Raw genomic sequence first — 20,439 nt, 5'->3', positions numbered from 1 at the left:
CTCGCCAAACTGAAGTTCTGCCCTGCCTCGTTTAGAGTCGGGCAGAACTTATATTGGCTACATACTCCTCTAACGCCCGAATGAGAGGTTTGGAGGACTGTCGGAGGTTCAGCGTTGTGTTGGGGGACTGCAAAAAAACAAAAAAATACAATGCTTTGAAACCCATTTACTTTTTATTTGACATTACTGAAGTCCTTGGTCAAATCCAACACCATACCTTTTGCCCCCTGGAGAAATGTTTGCATACATATGTAATAAAAACTCTGAAGACTGGGTTAAAGTATCTCTCCCTTAGTCTCCTTAATTGGGAGTGTCAATACCAATTGCCGGTGCCTCCCTCCTACACCACTACAGCAAATGAAGCACTGTACTCGGTAGGGGGCGCCAGAAGCAAATACAAAGCAGATTCAAGTGAAGAATCTCGACGACTGGAATTATGTATTAAGGTATAGACCAGCACAATATGGAGTGACATCATTAAAATGCTGAACAAGGTGAATGTCTTATACAGCATTCGAAATAGCTTTAAAAATGGCCTCCATCCTCCTGAATTACTGCTACTGAAGAAAAGGAACTGGAGGAGAGTCCTCAACTTGAGATGCACTTTTTGAGAGAGGAGTACAACATGGGGAGAACGGTCACCGAAGATGGATCGTAATCTGGGGTCGAAGCTGAAACCGGATCGAGAACCAGCTTCAGTGGAGCCCGCAGTGCCGGTGTAGGACAACACCTGAGAAGGCCAGCAGCAAAGGAGTCGGTCCCAAGGGATAGTCCACCTGTAGAAGTTTGACATTGGGCTCAGATGGGCACATAGGACCCGAAAGCACAGTTGCTCCATTCACATCTTGCAAAGTATGAAATATAATAAAAAACCGGGGTGGCTTCTCTGTTAAGGCTGGGGAGCGTCATTCCACTAACTAAATTGCCCGGAGAGATGAAGAATAAAATGGGAATAAAGTTCATTTATTACCATTTTATTTTTTAGTAACCCCAAGCCGAACGTCAGGATGGGTGCGCACCACTGCTGACTGGCAGCAGCAGAGAGCAGAGCACTTCAAGTTTAAAGTGTGAATGTTTCTTTGGCCGGCTGTTTTGCAATGGCTAGCCAGATAGGCCCATGTTAACCTCTCGAAGATAGCTTAGTTAGAGAAAGCATAGGGCTCCAGTGTCCTCGGGAGCGCCGGAGGAGGCCGCTCTCTCCAATCCTGGCGCTGCCCTCATGCGGCATGCGAGAACCACCAGGATTAGTTAGTGCAATTTCCTGGGTCCCGCGTTGCAGCCTGCCTCGAATACCCGAGCGAGGGGGACAATGAGCCAGGAAGGTAAATGTAATTATTTTCTTTATTTTTGTCCCACCCGCCCTATCACCCTTTGTACATGCCAACTGCCACTTATTAAAAAATCACTCTAGGGTAACTAGTACATGAGAAATTGTTGTTAGAGGCTTTTCCCTCACTGGGAAAAATCCACTAGGCAACCTTCAGTAGTAAAAGACTTTCAAACTTGGCCAGGCCAAATAGGATTGCTCAATATGGCCCTGGAACACTATAAAATAATCTAGTAAGTCTGTCCGGTCTGAAGAAAGACTGTTCTTTTTTAAGGATAATCACTCTTGGATATACAACAAAAGTAGGTAGTAGTGTTCACAAAGGAAACGTCCGCACCATTCATTCAAAGACAATATTGTTATATGTACAAGTGAATACGTGATATATATAGACAAGGTAAGACAGATTTTACATAAAAAATGGTTGCTAAAGAAGCTCAAAGCACCTACTACCTCAAGGTGCTATAGGCACACACGAAGTGTGAAACCAAAATAGAATTGTTGAAGAATGAGATTCTAATTACAGTACACCTAACAATCAGATATATTTTGGTCTTGGCTTAAATATTATGCCCTCCAAAAAAACTCTAACTATCATAGAGAACAGAATTGAAAACATAGCACAATGTTTAAGCAACAAAGGGGTCCAAGCAATCCAAGGTAAATTCAAAGAGAGTCCTCTTCCGATTTCGTCAATTTTTTCCTTATCAAATTTCATTAAAAAGATTCTCCCAGCACGTAAATTTATGATCTTTTTTATGAAATTTGAATACTAATAAAAGGAAAAAATTGACAAAATCTGAAGAGGACTCTCTTTGAATTTACCTTGGATTACTTGGACACCTTTGTTGCTTAAACATTGTGCTATGTTTTCAATTCTGTTCTCTATGATAGTTAGAGTTTTTTTGGAGGGCGTAATATTTAAGCCAAGACCAAAATATATCTGATTATTAGGTATGCTGTAATTAGAATCTCATTCTTCAATCACTCCTGGAAATACAATCAAAAATAAATACCAAAGATCTAAAATATAACCGCATCAAAAGGGTTTAAAAGTACACTATAGCTAGGTTTAGCGGGAAAATAAAGGGCATACGACGCATAAACATGACACGCTGGAAAATGCCAAAGGGTATATCTAGCTTAGGCATGACAAATCTAGAGGACCACTAGGTCGGAATAAAATACCTTTGGGATACCTTATATTCTCAGACCGAGCTACTGCACTGGCCAACTTCTCAAGTTACTTTCTCTTGTTCAAGTGCCTTATATGTATTTACTGATCCTGTATCTCTTCTCCTGGGAGCCTCACCTTGGGTATATGTAGCTGGCTAGTGATCTCTGCAATGTTTGCTAACTGGCGGTTAGGCCGTAGGTTCCGGGCCTGAGATTTTGCCCGGCACTGTGGACAAGGAAAGTTACGTTCATAGTCCTCCCAGCAGCGAGTGATGCAGGCCTGGCAGAAGTTGTGTCCACAGTCAATGCTTACTGGGTCCTTAAAGAATTCAAGGCAGATGGAGCAGGTGGCTTCATGGCGCAAGTTCTGCAGCTGCTTGGCTTCCGTCTTGTTCCGTGCTGCCGAAAGAGGAAAGACAAGACATACAAGGACTTTGGTTTTCGTAAGTACATTGATTGAGGCACAGTGTATACACTTCTACCTCGCTCATGGATATATAAGATGGGGTTTTATGGAAACTTGTGTTACAAAAGCAGTACTACCTTCAATATTCATTGTAGCAATGACATATCACTAAAGAACAACCTTTTGAAATCCTCTTGATCTGCGCAGATGAGACACCAAAGAGGATGGAAACAAGGTAGACATCAGTATAACTTCAAAACCACAGGCTAGATCAGGAGCACCCAGCTAAATGTTGACTGTTTTTTTTTATACAGGTCGGGTTAGCTTATTTGTAAAACATACATTTTGGCAGCTTACTGGAAGGAACTAAGGCACAGTGAGAAGAGATGTGCCGAGGATTGCATGATTTAGTCATCGGAGGTGGGATCATAACTTGAGACTTCAGCTTGTACAGCTGAATTTAGCTTAGATGAATCCCTCTTCCCAAGCCCAGACAATAATCGAAATGACATCGAAAGGTACACAGAATCACCACTACACTGGAGGCCACACTGAAGGGAGACCTTACTATACAAAACGTTGATAAATTTATCGTAGAGGGCAGATTTTAACAAACATTTCTGGACCTTAACATTTCACTCCTGAAAAAAACAATACTCTTGCTAGGACCGGAAAGCATTTCCATGTTGCTCTCCAAGGTCACTTTTCAGTATTTCTGGGTCCTCTAGCAATTTAAAATCTACACCAGAACAGTTGATTATAAATGGATCATTTAAGATGCACGGCAGAAACTTATTTCAGTTTATGAGTTTACTTGTATTTATATTGAATCAAAAAGAGAATCACTGAAGGAGTGCAACTATATATATTTTTAATTATACATAACGGTTTTGATTTGATGAAGCAACTGTCTTACACTAGCCGCTCCTGTATTTCACCTGGATGAGTGGACAACTTGATAATAATTTGTTTTTATCTAGTGCTTCGTGCCATAATTCGGCCACTTCTAAGCACTAAATTTTCAGATTTTACTATTACCCATTTTAATAGCCCTTTTTTCCCTGCTGCTGAAGGGATAAGCCAGGATACCCTCGCTGGTGATAGTGCACTTTACAAATACACACAACATTAACATTATGGTGTTGGTTGATCGGTGGGGATGGTTGGCAAGCAGTGCTTAATTTGTGCCGGTGCTATCCGGTGCTTAGCACCGGCACTTAAATGTCAGGGCCGGGTCTATGAATCAGCGCACACCCACATTGATGACCATGTGTAATTGTAAATAACGTCTTTATTGATTGATTGTACCTCTCTGTTCTTACTCTCTCTCTGTCACAGTCTCACACACACTGTCTGTGCAGCGGCAGCCAGCCACACAGGCCCGCCCCGCGGCCGCCCCTGCAGCATGGGTGACGTGACACAGAGAGAACACAGAGGATGTCAACACTCACCGGTGCGCAGTGGCTGCGGCGTCAGTCTTCTTCACACTGACTCTCTTGCACTGTGCGCTGCCTGCTCCGGACTGGGCGGTGCTGCTCCCGCTAGTTACTCGCTGTGTCTGACTCTGGCAGTGACTCATCTAACTGACTATGTCATGTCACCAACTTGAACTGCGCACTGCGACCACGGTTATTGAACAACGCCATTTAATGCCTGAAAAATTGCTCACACTGCTGCTCAGCTGAGAGAGTCTCAGTCAGACTCAGTCCGCCTCGCGGCTCGCCGCATAAATGCACACTGTCACTGCAACATTTAACTGCTGACGTGACGCGACTTTAGAATTAAATAATTACCGCTGACGCTGAGCTGCCCTGAAACATATTTCGCCCGTTCCACACTCCCACCAACATTGTACTCCTACAATGAGGGAATATTATTGTTGCCCTGAAAATAATTTCACTTGATTGACTCGACTCCACAACATCATCGTATGACCTCGGTTCGAAGTGCCCTATGATACCCCACAGGCGCAGAGAATATATAAATAAAATTGAATAATAAATACAATATGTATATAATTAATTAAATAATGTGTGAAGTCAAGTTTCGTTTTTCATCATCATGGAGGGTTGTTGATAGTTTGTTTGACTTGTGGGCGGGCCGCGGAAATTCAGTTGGTGGGGCGGGGGGCCCGGGCCGGGATGGAGCCTGGAGGTTCTGATGGGGGTAGGGCTGGCCGGGGGCTGTGCACGCAGATTTTTTTTTCACTGTGAGTGTGACTGGTTGGCTCTAGCTAGCCACGCCCCAGCATAAATGCGCTGCGCAGTTCGTTCCCCCTCGCACGCCACAACAAGTGTGTCCTCCGAGTCCTGTCCATTAAGTTAGCCCCCGGCCCGGCCCGACCAACGCACACAACGACGACTAACCACCTGGGCTGGGGCTGTGTGCACACTGCTGCTGCCTGCAACTGGCGGTTTTGCCTGGTGGAGTGACGTCGCGTGAGTGCAGCAAGCAACTGCAAGGACTTGTGTGCACTGCACTACAGACTGCGGCCTGGCTGGCCCTGGTAGCAAGCTGCAGCAGGCAGGCAGCAAAGTTACAACAACCAGGCAGTGCAGTGTGAAGCAGAGCTGCAGCTGTGCCGGCCGGTCCACCACCACCCACCCACGACGAATAAAGGTAAGAAGAACTAAGAAGCTCCAGCTCCAAATTAAGTGAAGCACTTTAAGAGTTTCAAGTTAAGCTGACCCAGTCGGGTCAGCTGCTGAGCTGCTCCCACACTTACTTTGTTATTCCGGTGGACGAAGGGAGGGGCGGGGGCTAGGAGCGAGGTGGGGTGCCGATTCCGAATATATGTTTAATTTTAATTATAAGGGGGCATGCATGATGCAGCAGGGCAGCTTTCTATTCTAATCATACGCTATTTTTCCACTCCAATTTCAAGCTCTGAAGCTAAAGATAAGGGGAGGGGGCGGGGGGAGGCCTGGGGAGGAAGGATTCAATTCAAAATGTAGGTAACTTATTGGACGGCGGGATACACTTTACAGGCAGCCTGCCTCTGCCTGGCAGTCTGGGCGGGGGAGGGGCGGCCCGTCCCAGGCGCCACTAGTTTGGGGGCAGTGGCCGCGCAGCACAGGTGGCCCGTGGCAGCAGGCTTTATAATTTATTTGGGTTCACTTGCGCTCGAGCTGACAGTAGATTACAGCGCTCCGAGGTGCGCAACAGGCCACGCCGTGCACCAAGCAATGAGAAACAATTCCTTTCAGCTCCAGTCTCCATAGGTTTCCAAGGTGCTTAGAACTAGAAACCTTGCAATGGGTTCTTTGCGAAGGTTAAGGGGTTCTGCCATCGTTGTCATGGGCCTAACCTGCAAAATCATTAGTTAAACAGGTTTTAATTACGCAGAAATAAATTAAGACTTGATTGGGTTTAGCAGGCCATCTCAGCAGCAGGTGCACAACACACACTTGTGGGACACCCCTGCGCCGCACGGCCACCAGCTGCTGCGTGTGCCCCTCAGCCCGTCCCTGCCTCGCTGCCTGCCTCGCTGCCGGCCGACTCGGTTGTCATTTGTTTTGTTTTTGTTTTGACCTTCATTTGTGCTTGCTAAATTGTTTCCTTGTTTCCTTGCCCGTGTTAGCGTTTTCTTCTGTTTTTTCTGTATTTTTCTTTTTCTCAGCTTGTGTCCTTCCTGTTTGCCCGCCTACCCTCGCCGCCCTCCGTCTTCCCTCCCCGCTCCCCGCCACCACCGCAAGCCCCGCCCCTTTTTTCATTCTGTTCCCTCCCCGCTCCCGCCTCCCAGCTGCTCCGCCCACCCGCGCACTTGGCCTTTATATGGCGACCGTGCGACACAGGTGAGTGTGACCCACTTGTGGGACACCCCTGCGCCGCACGGCCACCAGCTGCTGCGTGTGCCCCTCAGCCCGTCCCTGCCTCGCTGCCTGCCTCGCTGCCGGCCGACTCGGTTGTCATTTGTTTTGTTTTTGTTTTGACCTTCATTTGTGCTTGCTAAATTGTTTCCTTGTTTCCTTGCCCGTGTTAGCGTTTTCTTCTGTTTTTTCTGTATTTTTCTTTTTCTCAGCTTGTGTCCTTCCTGTTTGCCCGCCTACCCTCGCCGCCCTCCGTCTTCCCTCCCCGCTCCCCGCCACCACCGCAAGCCCCGCCCCTTTTTTCTTTCTGTTCCCTCCCCGCTCCCGCCTCCCAGCTGCTCCGCCCACCCGCGCACTTCGCCTTTATATGGCGACCGTGCGAACGCGCAGCGGTCACGCGCAGCGGGCGCGCCGATTGTGCGCCAAAGGTAAGCCCGTCTGCGCCCGTCCGCGAACGGATCGCGACCAGCGCCAGGACCCCTGGCCCCCGAAGACCCCGACCGACCCGCCTGACGTACTCCGCCGCCACCCTCATCGCTCTCAACTCCGGCCGACTCCCAGAATGCCTTCAAGCCACACCACGACGCACCCACGGACCTTTCAGCTGCCACGCCTGCAAGTTCACCTGCATCCGGACCTGCCTCGCACCAGCACCCGCCAAGCCGAACACCAGCAGCACCCACCTCAAGTGCATCCTGCTCAACACCCGCTCCGTCCACAGACACGCCATCGAACTCTGGAACCTCCTAGACGCCACAGCCCCTGACGTCGCCTTCCTCACGGAGACCTGGATGAACGCCTCCTCAGCTCCCGACATCGCCATCGCTATCCCAGAGGGCTACAAGATCGTCCGGAAGGACCGCAACGCCAACCAGATGGGAGGAGGCATCGCCATCATCCACAAGAACACCATCCGTCTCACGACCAGCACCGACAACACCCTGACCACCGCCGAACACCTGCACTTCCAGATCCACACCAACCCGAACACCACCCTCAGAGGCACCCTGATCTACCGACCCCCTGGACCACGCACACAATTCAGCGAGGACATCGCCGACTTCGTCAGCCCGCTTGCCCTCCCCTCCTCTGACTACATCCTCCTGGGGGACCTCAACTTCCACCTGGAGAACAACAACGACCGCAACACCACCACCCTACTGGACAACCTCGCCAACCTGGGACTCAAGCAACTGGTGTCCACCCCCACCCACCTCGCCGGACACACACTCGACGCAGTCTTCTCATCCAGCACAGACATCGACTTAAGCCACGCCACAGAGCTTCAATGGACGGACCACAGCTGCGTCCACTTCACCTTCAAGAGAACGACGATCCACCACCACCAGCAACAGGCCGCCCGCAGAAACTGGAACAAGATCACAGCAGACCAGCTCGCCACCTCCCTGAGCCAGCACCCTCCTGCCAGCTCAGCGGACCCCAGCCAGGCCGCCGACAACCTCACGAAGTGGATCACCATCTGCGCGGACGAGCTCGCCCCGCTGAGGACCCCGCCCAGCAGACCCGGCAGCAAGAAAGCCCCTTGGTTCACCGACGAACTCAAGAGCTCCAAGAAGAACTGCCGAGCCCTCGAGAAAGTCTGGAGAAGGGAACCTACACCGGACAACAGGACCTCCTTCAAGCTTGCCACCCGGAAGCACCACCAGCTGATCCGCGCCGCCAAGAAAACAGCATTCAAGGAACGGTTGGACAACAACGCACACAACTGCAAGGAACTCTTCAACATCGTGAAAGAGCTCTCCAACCCCAGCGCAGGAAACAACGACATCACCCCATCGCAAGACCTCTGCAACTCCCTCGCTTCATACTTCCACAACAAGATCGCGGACATACACAACAGCTTCAACAACCATCCAACGCACACCATGACCGAACAATCACCCCCCACCACCACCCTCCACGCCTGGACCCCGATCAGCACCGAAGACACCATCCGCACGATGAACTCCATCCACTCCGGATCACCGACCGACCCCTGCCCTCACCACGTCTTCAACAAGGCCGACGCTGTCATCGCACCCCACCTGCGAGACATCATCAACACATCCTTCGACACCGCCACCTTCCCTGAGAGCTGGAAACACGCCGAACTCAGCGCTCTACTCAAGAAACCAACAGCGGACCCCACCGAACTCAAGAACTACCGCCCCATCTCGCTCCTCCCGTTTTCAGCCAAAGTCATCGAGAAGACCGTCAACAAGCAGATGGCCGCCTTCCTCGAGACGAACGGATCCCTCGACCCCTCACAGTCCGGCTTCCGAGCCAATCACAGCACCGAGACCGCCCTCATCGCCGCCACCGATGACATCCGAGCCCTGACGGACAATGGAGAAACAGCAGCCCTCATCCTCCTAGACCTCTCCACGGCCTTCGACACGGTCTGCCACCGCACCCTAGTACAGCGCCTCAGCAACATCGGAATCCAGGACAAGGCGCTGGAATGGATCATCTCCTTCCTCGACGGAAGAACACAGAGAGTCCAAGTCAGAGGCCTCCGAAGTCATCTGCGGCGTCCCTCAAGGATCATCTCTGAGCCCCACTCTCTTCAACGTCTACATGAGCCCCCTCGCGGCCATCGTACGCAAACACAACCTCAGCATAATCTCCTACGCCGACGACACCCAGCTGATCCTCTCCCTGACCAACGACCCCGCCTCCGCCAGAGCCAACCTGCACAAGGGGATGAGAGAGGTAGCCGAGTGGATGACGACCAGCCGCCTGAAGCTGAACTCGGACAAGACGGAGGTCCTCATCCTGGGCTCTTCCCCCTCCGCCTGGGACGACTCCTGGTGGCCTCCCGCCCTGGGCACCGCACCCAAACCGACAGAACATGCACGCAACCTGGGCTTCATCCTGGACTCCTCCCTCTCCATGACCAGACAAGTCAACAACGTCTCCTCGGCGTGCTTCAACATTCTACGCATGCTACGGAAGATTTTCCGGTGGATCCCCACCGAGACCAGGAAGACCGTCACCCAGGCCCTCGTCACCAGCCGACTGGACTACGGCAACGCCCTCTACGCCGGTACCACCGCCAAGCTCCAGAAGAGACTCCAGCGGATCCAGAACGCCTCAGCCAGACTCATCCTCGACATCCCACGAACCAGCCACATCACCGGACATCTGAGAGACCTTCACTGGCTCCCCGTCAACAAGAGAATCACCTTCCGCCTCCTCACCCACGCACACAAAGCCCTACACGACCAGGGCCCGAGCTACCTCAACAGCCGGATCAACTTCTACGCACCCAAACGCCACCTCCGATCAGCCAACCACGCCCTCGCCGCTGTCCCCCGCATCCGAAGAGCGACTACGGGAGGAAGGTCCTTCTCCTACCTGGCCGCCAAGACCTGGAACTCCCTCCCTCCCGACCTGTGCCTGACCCAAGACCACCTCTCCTTCAGGAAGAAGCTGAAGACCTGGCTGTTCGAGCAGTAGCGCCCCCCCCCCCCCCCCCAGCGCCTTGAGACCCTACGGGTATGTAGCGCGCTCTACAAGTGTCACTGATTGATTGATTGATTGACTGAGCCATCTAATTGCTGACTTACTCGCGAGCTCCCGCGCCTCTGAGTAATACAAGTAACATTAAGAGGGTGGTTTGCTTATCGGCACCCTGGGGTAATTGGATTAACAGAGGTCTCTATTTCACTGCCTTGCTGTGGTGACCTGAGAAGCAACCCACCTCCCTCCTCTCAAGTTCGGCACCCCCCACACCGCCCTGGTCTAGCCTTTGTCAATATCAACAACGCCTCCTTGACACTACTGTAAGCTCGCAGCTTCAAAGCTTCTGTCTGTGTCTGAGTAGCGCTGCCCTTCAAGGAGCTGTGTGTGCATCATTGACTCGTCATAACATAAGCTTGATTTTCCTAACGTAAAATTTATGAAAAAAGGTATGAAAGAAGTCTCCTAAAATGTTTTTTTCTATGGCAAGCAAACAAGCAACCTCTTTGCAACGATATACTCATTTACTACTGCCAGTAACTCATGAGGTGAAGGCAATTTACCAACTATCTACACGTGAATCAAGGAGCTGGGGCACCATTTATGAAAGCAAGCAATTTATCTGAATGGGCACCTACACCAGGAATAACCAAACAAAATGTGACTAGGCTAAATGCTTGCACATCAAATTCAAACTGTATCTGAAGTATTATTAGTAATTCACATCTAAAGGAGGCAAATTTCAAATGTCACAAATAAGAAAAAAGAGGCAGTCCTTATGGTGGTGCTCACATGGTGACAGCTGGTATAGCATTCCGGACAAGTTGAGAGAAAGGCACTGAAGAACACACTCATCTGGGCCCATAAAAAAACGTTGATAAGTCTGGTCCTTTTGTGTGCTAGGATTTCCAGGCAATAACGCTTATGTAGAAAGTATAAACTCCCAGGAAAGGTGTATGCAAGATGGCAGAAGATGTTCAATATACGGCTTTATGCAAAGTGTAACAACCATTGGTGAATGCAATGCATAAGTATTGTGATGAAGTGCTTTCTGCGTGGTTCACATGTAACATTTATATTGGTCTTTATAACCAGAGGGAGGTTGTGATTGTGAAGTACCTTAATTTGCATCAGGCCATTGCCCCCCTTGTAGAGCAAGGTATAAAGGGTGTGGTTTGTGGTTTACCCATATGGACATGATCCATGTGGTCTGGCAACATGGTGGAAGCAGCTATAAAAAAAACAAAAATTTGCAATGCAATAGGTCTCGCATTTATACAAGTTTGAGCTACTGACATTGCAAATGACAATGGCTTTTATTTTTGTTTTTAAAACAAAAATAAAAGGCATTGTCATTTACAATGCCAATAGCTTAAACTTGCGTAAATGTGAGACCTATTGCATTGCAAATGCTTGTTATTAAATGTGTTGATATATTTTAATCGAGCAGGTTAAACTTATTTCTACAAATGGATTTCTGCCCTGAAACTGAGTAATTTCTAATTTTTATGACTGTATGCGTAACCCTGTTAGAGGTACACAGGGGGGTAAGAGAGAAAAATAGAAACAAGTAAGGGAGAGAAAGAATACTGAGGACTCTGCTACATTATACCTCAAGGACATTTTGGTGGAGATCACATTTTTCTTTGCTTTATCTTAAGAATACAAATCTTTAATAAAAAAAAATCATATTTTGAACATATGCCTCTTTTCTAATCTGTTGCCTGTGCCATACAGAACTACATAGTTATTTCTGGTTTACTATTCTGAATGTCAAATAAATGCACATATAGCTCCAGGGGAGTAAGTTATACTAACAAGCCCAATTGGTTATCATCCTTTTTTGTTGTTGTTGCTCTAACGCAGTTGCTTTAACGGAATATTCCACTATACTGATTAACCCCATACCACTTCGGCCACTGGAAGTTACAGGACTCATTCAAGTGTATTGCATGATTTTATTCAGCTTATCCGTTTGGACTAGTGTTTTCACAACATTTTGTTTTGTCACATAACTTAAGCTATGTACCTTGGAAATCATAGATTCTGTTAAAAATGGCATGCCCTACCCCCAGTATTGTCCTTTCCCCAAATCAGCACACAGAGCACTGAAATTGTCCATCTAAATGCATTAGTGGTTTTAGCTAATTTATTCCAAACTTGTGCACATTTGCTTTAATCTTTTTCAAAATGGTTCACGGGGAACCTCCTGTCAAAACCTTACGAAGGCTCCCTTTCTGAAATTCAGATCAGGTATTATATTTGACTTTTAGCAGTGCCACTTGAAGATGTGGGTGGAGCTAATAGAGTAAGTGGGTGGAGCCAGTTGAGAGAGTGGGTGGAGCCAGAAAAAGTGGGTGTGGCCTCCGACAAACATTTCAGCACCTGCACTTCATATTTTACAAATTAAGCACTGTTGGCAAGACACTGTTTTGAGGCAGAGGGACGCTTTCAAGAGCTACCTCTAAGCCTATGACAGTTACCCCGAAACCCTGTTGTAAAGGACTTAGGATCAGCTTTAGAGGCCCGGTGTCTTCACACTCCCTTGCATTTGTTCATGGTGAAACCCAGATGTAAACAGTGCCCTCTGGATTAGCCTTATATAGTGTCCAACTTTGGGAGGAATTACCCTGGTCTTGACTCAGTCTTTAAAGTTCTCTGCCACACACTTACTCAAGCTTCAACGCATGGGCAGGAATTAAACAGCTCTCTCTTTTTTTGACAAAGTCTTGACTTAAGACATGTCAGTCTGAAAACTGTCATAGTCTGAAAACTTTCGTTCTATTTCGCACGCACACAAAGCGCTCCACGACATGGGCCCCGAATACCTCAACAACTGCCTCACCTTCTACCCTCCGACCCGCCAGCTCCGCTCCGCCAACCTCGCCCTCGCCATCGTCCCAGGGATTCGCAGACTCACCACCGGAGGAAGTTCGTTCTCCTACCTGGCCACGAAGACATGGAACACCCCCCACCCCCGCCCACCTACGAATGACCCAGGATCACCTCACCTTCAGGAAACACCTCAAGACCTGGCTATTCGAGCAGTAGCAGCACCCCCCTCCCTTCAGCGCCTTGAGACCCTCACGGGTGAGCTCTATTAATGTACTGATTGATTGATTTCACTACTGCCGGCCTTGACAAAAATGCTTGAAAAGCATTAATTCTCAAGTATCTTCCCATCGAAAATTAAATAACTCTTTTCATGGTTCGCAATCTGGCTTCCACCCGAGCCATAACGTTGTGTTAGCTCTTCCAGGGGTCACTGAACACCTCAGAGCAACTCTTGCTGCTGGAGTAACTGTTGTGCTGATTCTTCTGATTTTAGAGCCACGTTTGATACGGTCTCCCATTCCATACTTCTCAGTAGACTCGCGTATAGCAGCATCAGGTGCACAGCCTTGAAATGGTTATGCTCTTTTTTGCAGGGTTGTACCTTTCAGAACATTTCTAATTCCAGGTCACCCTCTGTCTGCCATATGCTGTCTGGTGTTCCCCAGGATTGTTCCCCGAGTCCCCGCTTTATAAAATATAAGTCAGTCGTTGGGGTACATAATGGAGGCTTTTGGCATTACTTTATTCTCCTATGGCAATGGCACTTACATTATTTCTCTTCGTCCACTCGAGGACAAACGCATGCCTGAGTTTTACCCTTGTGTAACTGCTGTGGCTCAATGGATGAAAAACAATTGCCTGAAATTAAATGGGTATGTAACAATAGATAGGGTCAATCCTATAACCATTAGAACCAGGATAATATAGACATACGTTTAGATTGACACCAGGTCTTATACCCTGGTAGGCGCTTGCATTTGTCTGATGCCGCGCCCATATCTAGAGCAATCTCTGTTGACATTTTACATTTCATGTGCCCCCGTGAGCAGCATTCACTTCAGGCAGGCTGCCTCTCCTATCTAGGATACTCAACATTCTTCCATACACTGCCATCGAAAGGGGGGAGCACTTTTCTTGGTTGCATATGTTTTCAGCTGGAACAGTTCAGTGGTTCTAGCCATGTTAGTTTCTGCAGCCATGTATTATATACCTTCCGGTCTCATGATGGTTGGCCTTTAGCAATATTCTACTCCCATTCTCCCAGGTGGAGCTGGCCCTTGTGGCAGAAACACATTCTCTTCCTTTAATCACTTTTGGTGTTCTTTAGTTGAAGCATTTTGGTTGCTTTCTCCCAAATGTATTTTCACAATTGCTCCTGATGATGATCCTGGTCAAGTCAACTATAGGTGTTGAAACGTCGACTTAAGTTGATTGAACTACTATCCCCCGATTTGATCAATTTCAGCTGTTTGTGGATTTCCTAAATGCAGTGTTTTTCTTTAGCAGCCTAATATTTCTATTGATTTTATGTTTTGTACTTTTGCATTGCACCTGTGTTTTACCAATTATGCAGTGTCATCCCATTAAGGATAGTGTGCTATTGATATTGAAATATCTACGAAAAATACTTGAGTTTCTTCCCGTTCCTGATCAAAGTACTGTTGTGCAACCCCTCATTATATTGCTTTTGGACTATGGAAATGTGCTTTATTTCGGGGCCACTGCAAAAAAGTCGACAGATCGTGCAGAATGCAGCTGCCAAGCCAGTGCCATGTTCCTTAACACGTCTCTTTCTCAACCCACTTGGACAAGCTTCTCTGGTTGACTACTGAGAAGCCGTCACGTTTATAGAGCTGTGTTTTATGTATAAAACTAGGACCCAAACTGCCCCTAATTATCTTAACAGCATTGTATCCATATAGCCCTAACCACTTCCTGCATTCGTTCATGCGGCTTGGACCTTACGGTCATCTCTCAAGTGAGGTTGGTCAGACAAGGGGGGGTCATTTTAAATAGCTAGGGCCCAAAGTGTGGAACGTGCTGCCTTTCAGTTTAAATACTTCTACCTCTCGGGAGACAATTCAGAGGAAGTTAAAGCCCTGGCTATTTAGAACTGACTTTTTTATTTAGCCGTTAGCGCAGGGAAGACCTGTTCTAGTCCACTTAGGGATTAGGAGACTAACCCAGGAGTGCACCCTCTCCCCGAGAAGTGGGGCTCATGATGGAGGCGGCGCTCCAGCTCCCAAGTTCTGGTACCACGGCCTCCTTAGGTAAAAGCAAAATCAGAAAGTCCCAGTGACAACCATGCTATACCATTCCATGACACTTACATTCCATCTGAACTAAATGGTATCCAGGCATCAGTGTAGTTCTCACTGGCATCACTTAACCTATCGAATGACTCAGTTTTCAACTTATTTAAAAACATTGCAGAGGTAGATGATTCCTGGATATTCAATGGTAGTTGCTTGCAACAGTGACTGCTACCCTATGTTTCCCTATTTCAGCGTGGTGCCACCAATAACTTAGCATACTTTAAGAGCTCGCAGAGGTATCTTCTGCTGAAAGAGTGACTTCCAATTCTCTGGGCACTGTAGATAGATCTATAAACCAAAGCCAGATCCTAACTTCTACCCGTGAAGTATGGGATAGTGACTTCCAATTGGTCTGGAAATGCTAGATAGATCTGTAAACCAATGGCAGAACCTAAATTCTACCCATGAAGCATTGGGTAGTGACTTCCAATGCTCTGGACAGGCTAGATAGATCTGTAAACCAAAGGCAGAGCTCTAAATTCTACCCGTGAAGCACTGGATAACCGATGGAGTCTGCTTAGAATAGGAGTTGCGTGAGAAAACTACAGGGCTTCAAACTCCACTGAGGCAGTAGGATACTGTATTTTTGAATTCTTGTTGTAATCCTTTTAGAGACCACCATGAAATGAAATAATCTAGACATGATCTTATAATGGCCCTTGCTTTAGCGGTCTGGTGAGCATCTTCTCGAAAGGGATGCGGTTTGGAATGCTTTCCAAATAATTACTGACATTTTTAGTTAGTTGGTCTGCTTTCAAATATTTAATAGTGTGCAGAACAAGACTTCAAGCTTTTTGACTTTTGGAAAATGTAAAATTCTAGTATCATCTACCAACATGAAGCCTTTAATATAAGCAGCATGTTTTTATTCGGGGTCAACTTGTTTGATGCCATCTATCAATGTACTAAGTCGATAACATAATTTAGATGTTTAATATCCTGTTCGACATTGGTATAGAGTGAAATGATGATCAGAGTGTAAGTGACAACCCATGCCACAAAAAGTCATGTAAGAGTTTCACAGCTATTAAAAGGGATAATGCCAAAAGTGAATTATATTTAGATAATTTAACAGGTTTTGTGTTGAGATTACTTTCCATGGGAATGCATACAGCCTTCCATGGAAATCCTCTCTATTTACCACTGTAATACAGGACCATCTGGTCGAGAAGCCTTTAAATTAACGTTAGTAGGCGTTTTGACCCATGGTTATTCAGGTGCGAAAATGTGTAAACCCCGTTTGTCAAAAAATGTCATATTTAATATACACGTGCTATGAGGAAGTGTGTGTTAATGTTAACTAATCTACCAACTTCAGATTTGGTCCTTCCTGATGGATTCTTACATACACACTCAGCTCTTGAAAACATTTTATGATCAAATCCCTTTTTATCAGCAGGTAAAATGAGTTCACAATTACACAGCAAGCTGCCTACAACCCAGACCGGTCGGGCCGAAAAGGTTCAGTATGTGGTCAAGATAGAGCATTGTATACGACAATATGTCATTCCAGTATAACAATAGAGTGACACAGCAAGTGGCCTACAACCCCATTGGGGCAGGCCGCATATATGGGCAGGGTGAAGAGAGACAGCAGCATGTCAATGGGGTGTGAAGAAGTCTTCTATCTCTGGTATCATCTATATGTGAACAAGACCTGATGTAGCTGTGCGCCACAGATCGGTTTGCAAGCCAATCAATAACATAAAACCCAGGAGGACATAAAAAAAAATACAGGACAAACCCCTATACCCGCCCCCCCCCCCCCCCCACCACTTTCCTTTCCAACCTAAATTGAAACCATTGGGCTTTAAGTACCTATTCCTTATATAGGGCCAATTGATTCAAGTAGTCCCAGACTCTTCGTGGGTGCTGGGCAATAACCTCAAAATTTGCATGTAGGATGGGCATGACAGCTCCCTAACTTCATTGGATAGGATGGTGATAAAAGGGGACCAGATTTTAGAATAAGCTGATGGATCAGTTCCAACCACCATCAACAGCTTCACAATACTCAACAAAGACTGGTGAAGCCATTGTCTATGATCTGGGATTTTATCTCTGCCCCAATTTGTCAGTAGCAGTCTGTGTGCGGCATTCAGGGCCAGTGCGATCTATTTTCCTCTAGGGGTGCGAAGAGGGTATGTGAGTGTGTTAGGTAGCCCCAGAAGGGTGTAAGCGGGGAACCGTGGGATCTCTATTTTAAAGGCGCGGTCGCGGTCTCCCAGAACCTCCTCCTAAAATCTAGTTAGCTTTGGACAGTGCCACAAAAGGTGGAGCAGCGTTTCTGGGCTACCACAACCCCTCCAACACAGGCCATGAAAACATTTTATAGTACAAACTTGCACAGTAGTCTCCTGCAGGTTCCAGCATTTTGAACGCTAAAGCCACATATATGTAGCATAACAACTCTAATTCTATCCCTGGTTTCAACAAGTTCTCAGGGGCCCTACTTTATCTGAATTGGACACATACACTGTGTGGTTCACTTTTGAGCATTGACAATGTTGAGAGTTTAGGTGATTTCACTTGACAATCCTGACTCTCTACCTTATCCACGAATCACTGTATGGCTTATAATTTGGTGTGTTTCCCACTCCCTAATGCAGATTGTGGAGTCAACTATCTTTTTTCTACTTTCACTCTGTGAGTTATACTGGGGGAGTGGAAGGGGGGGGGCAGGTGGTCCTGAAGAAAGCCTTAACACCTCACGTTTTAGGGTAGAATCAAGGCAGAAACAAGTAGACCTACCTTGTCGGATCAAACTAATCCCTGCGTTTTTCTGGGAACAAGAACAAAAATCTTGGGTTCACTAGGAGGTACTTATGGCAGTTTTACTCCATTTAATTTCTACCCAGATTCCACTTAACTAGATACCCATACCACTCCTCATATAGATCCTCTTACAATCATTGTACAACTTAAGAGCTCTCTTCCACAAAATCAGTCCATTACGCTGCTGGTGTGGGGAACAGCATTAGGTTGAAGCATGCCGCCCCTGAGTAGATGAGAACTTCTGTCTTTTTTCCAGGTTAAGCTCATGCATTTGAGACAGACCCCATTGATTATTCTGTACAGTGTTATTGTGCTTAGAACGGCATACTCCATGTTTTTTCCTCCAGATTTCTTTAAGTTAGGGTACACATATTTTGTAGTGATTTAGGTGATCCATATACCAGATCTTTAAATCATTTTAAGCTGCAATAGGATCATCCAAAAAGAATAATCATCCACTTCCTAACTTACACGACATCTAGGCTGTAACAGTCTTGGTTTGCTTCTATTGTATGTGTGCTTTTGTTTTAACACATATAATAAGTGTTTTCATTCAGGTAATGTGAACATCTCTGCGCTGGACATACCAAAACTCAATTTGAGTGCTATGTACTTCTACACCACAGTATCCAATGTCCAGCACTAGCCAATAGCAATGGTAATTTGGCAAAGTGGGGATGTTAATTACAAACTAGTGCATAGTAACACGAGACATTTCTAAAGATACACTGCAGGGTATTTTCTTCACTTCAACGCCCTCTTAAGACACCTTCTCTGTAGCAAAGGCATGAAAATAACAGAACATACCCCATTTTTTCCTTGGACTTCCCTCAGAGGGCTCTGCAGACTTCCTCTTTTTTCCAGCCATGGTTCAGGTTTAGGCTACTTTTCAAAAATTCAGAAAACCTAAACAGCAAAGAAATAAGATAGGTTGGCGAGTGAAAATGAAATTCTGAGTAATGACCTGTAGCAACATTTACTCCTATGTGCAAACTACTTAAGGAGGCCAAAAACAGAACAACTGCGTGCAGCTTACCGACATAGGCCTGCTACTTCGAAACACTGTAAACAATCAGCTTCTGTCACCACAATACTGTATTGCTAGTGTCTTATGATATTAGCATAGTAATAGCATAGAAGGCATTAGGTGACCCTCATTCATACCCTGTTCGAATCATAGCAGGCCTAAGACTGATTTTCCTGACCTTAAGGAGCTAGAGCTCCGGGATAAAGCCCATGATCAAGTATTGCTTAGAGTGTCTCAATGCAGCAGTGATAATCATCTCCAACCGTGACGTATTAAAAGGCATTACAAAAGATCCTGGGGCAAAAATGACTACCACTTCTCTTTTAAATACGACATGGGACTGATACGAGAATTGGGAGAACAAAAACATTAATGGTTCAAGAAGAAGTATTTTCTTTAACTATGTAAAAGACTGAGTGACCCAACTACAAATTTAAAATTAAGAAAGTTCTGTTAACCCGTTCGTGCTCCCGTTGGCCGACGCAGCCCCACCCGTTTTTCAAACGTTCCGCACTGTCGCGGAACGTTCAAAGCAGCTATGGAGTTAAATTATGTTGGAGCTGAGGAACAAGTCATTGGTGTAACGTACTGAACCACCGGAAGAAGCTCGGTGTTAAATGGGTTTAAAACATGTTTAAAAAGAGTAGTGATGTATTTTAAACTCCAGGTCAAAAATGCTGAAGCTTACAAAACAATCAATCAGATTTATCAAAAGAGAAAACAAATTGACAGTATTAAAGTGGTCGTATGGCATTACAACGCATTCCGTTGCAAGGCATGCCTTTACCGCGCATGCGTTACAACGGAATGCTATGTCCACACATAACCTTTACCACGAATATTCCTTTACCGCGCATAGATTTACAACGATTTTCGTTACAAATTTATGCATGGTAAGGGCATACTCTTGGTAAAGGTGATACCCCTCCCCTGTACCCTTACATGACCCCCCAGGCCCCAAACCTTCTTATAATTACTCCTGCCCTGAACCCTCAATCCATATATATATATATTTCTTTTAAACTAAAATTCCCCTTACCTCTTTACGTCGTCTCCTCTCCTTCATCTTCCTTGAAGACGTCGTAAAGAGGAAGCGGAGGTTTCTTTCCATTTCCTCTCAAACAGCGCCAATTGCCTCCACTTAGCGACGTGACACCAGGTGCGGGTTTTTTTTGGGGGGGGGGGGCCTCTAGTTTTAGCCTTTACCACACATGCCTTTACTACATATCTCATAGTAAAGGTATGCGTGGTAAAGGCTTTCGTGGTAACCACGCATGTGTTGTAATGCATGTTTGGTAAAGATTTGC

The 20,439-nt window shown here is 46.7% G+C and overlaps 1 protein-coding gene across 1 annotated transcript in view; it reads right to left on the bottom strand.

The window, feature by feature from the left end:
* LOC147717662 (E3 ubiquitin-protein ligase TRIM39-like) overlaps positions 1 to 20,439 on the bottom strand; it is a 112,148-nt gene that overhangs the window by 71,256 nt on the left and 20,453 nt on the right. Inside the window, exons 2-3 of the mRNA XM_086924449.1 lie at positions 18,913 to 19,011; positions 2,640 to 2,902 (exon numbers count right to left, since the gene is read on the bottom strand). Coding sequence (XP_086780575.1) covers positions 2,640 to 2,902; positions 18,913 to 18,973 — 324 coding nt within the window. The 5' untranslated portion in view covers positions 18,974 to 19,011. The remainder of the gene's footprint in view (positions 1 to 2,639; positions 2,903 to 18,912; positions 19,012 to 20,439) is intronic.

Source organism: Lissotriton vulgaris, chromosome 5 (genome assembly GCF_964263255.1).
Source record: "Lissotriton vulgaris chromosome 5, aLisVul1.2, whole genome shotgun sequence".
Lineage (NCBI taxonomy): Eukaryota > Metazoa > Chordata > Amphibia > Caudata > Salamandridae > Lissotriton > Lissotriton vulgaris.
This window is presented reverse-complemented; position numbering and strand designations above follow the sequence as displayed.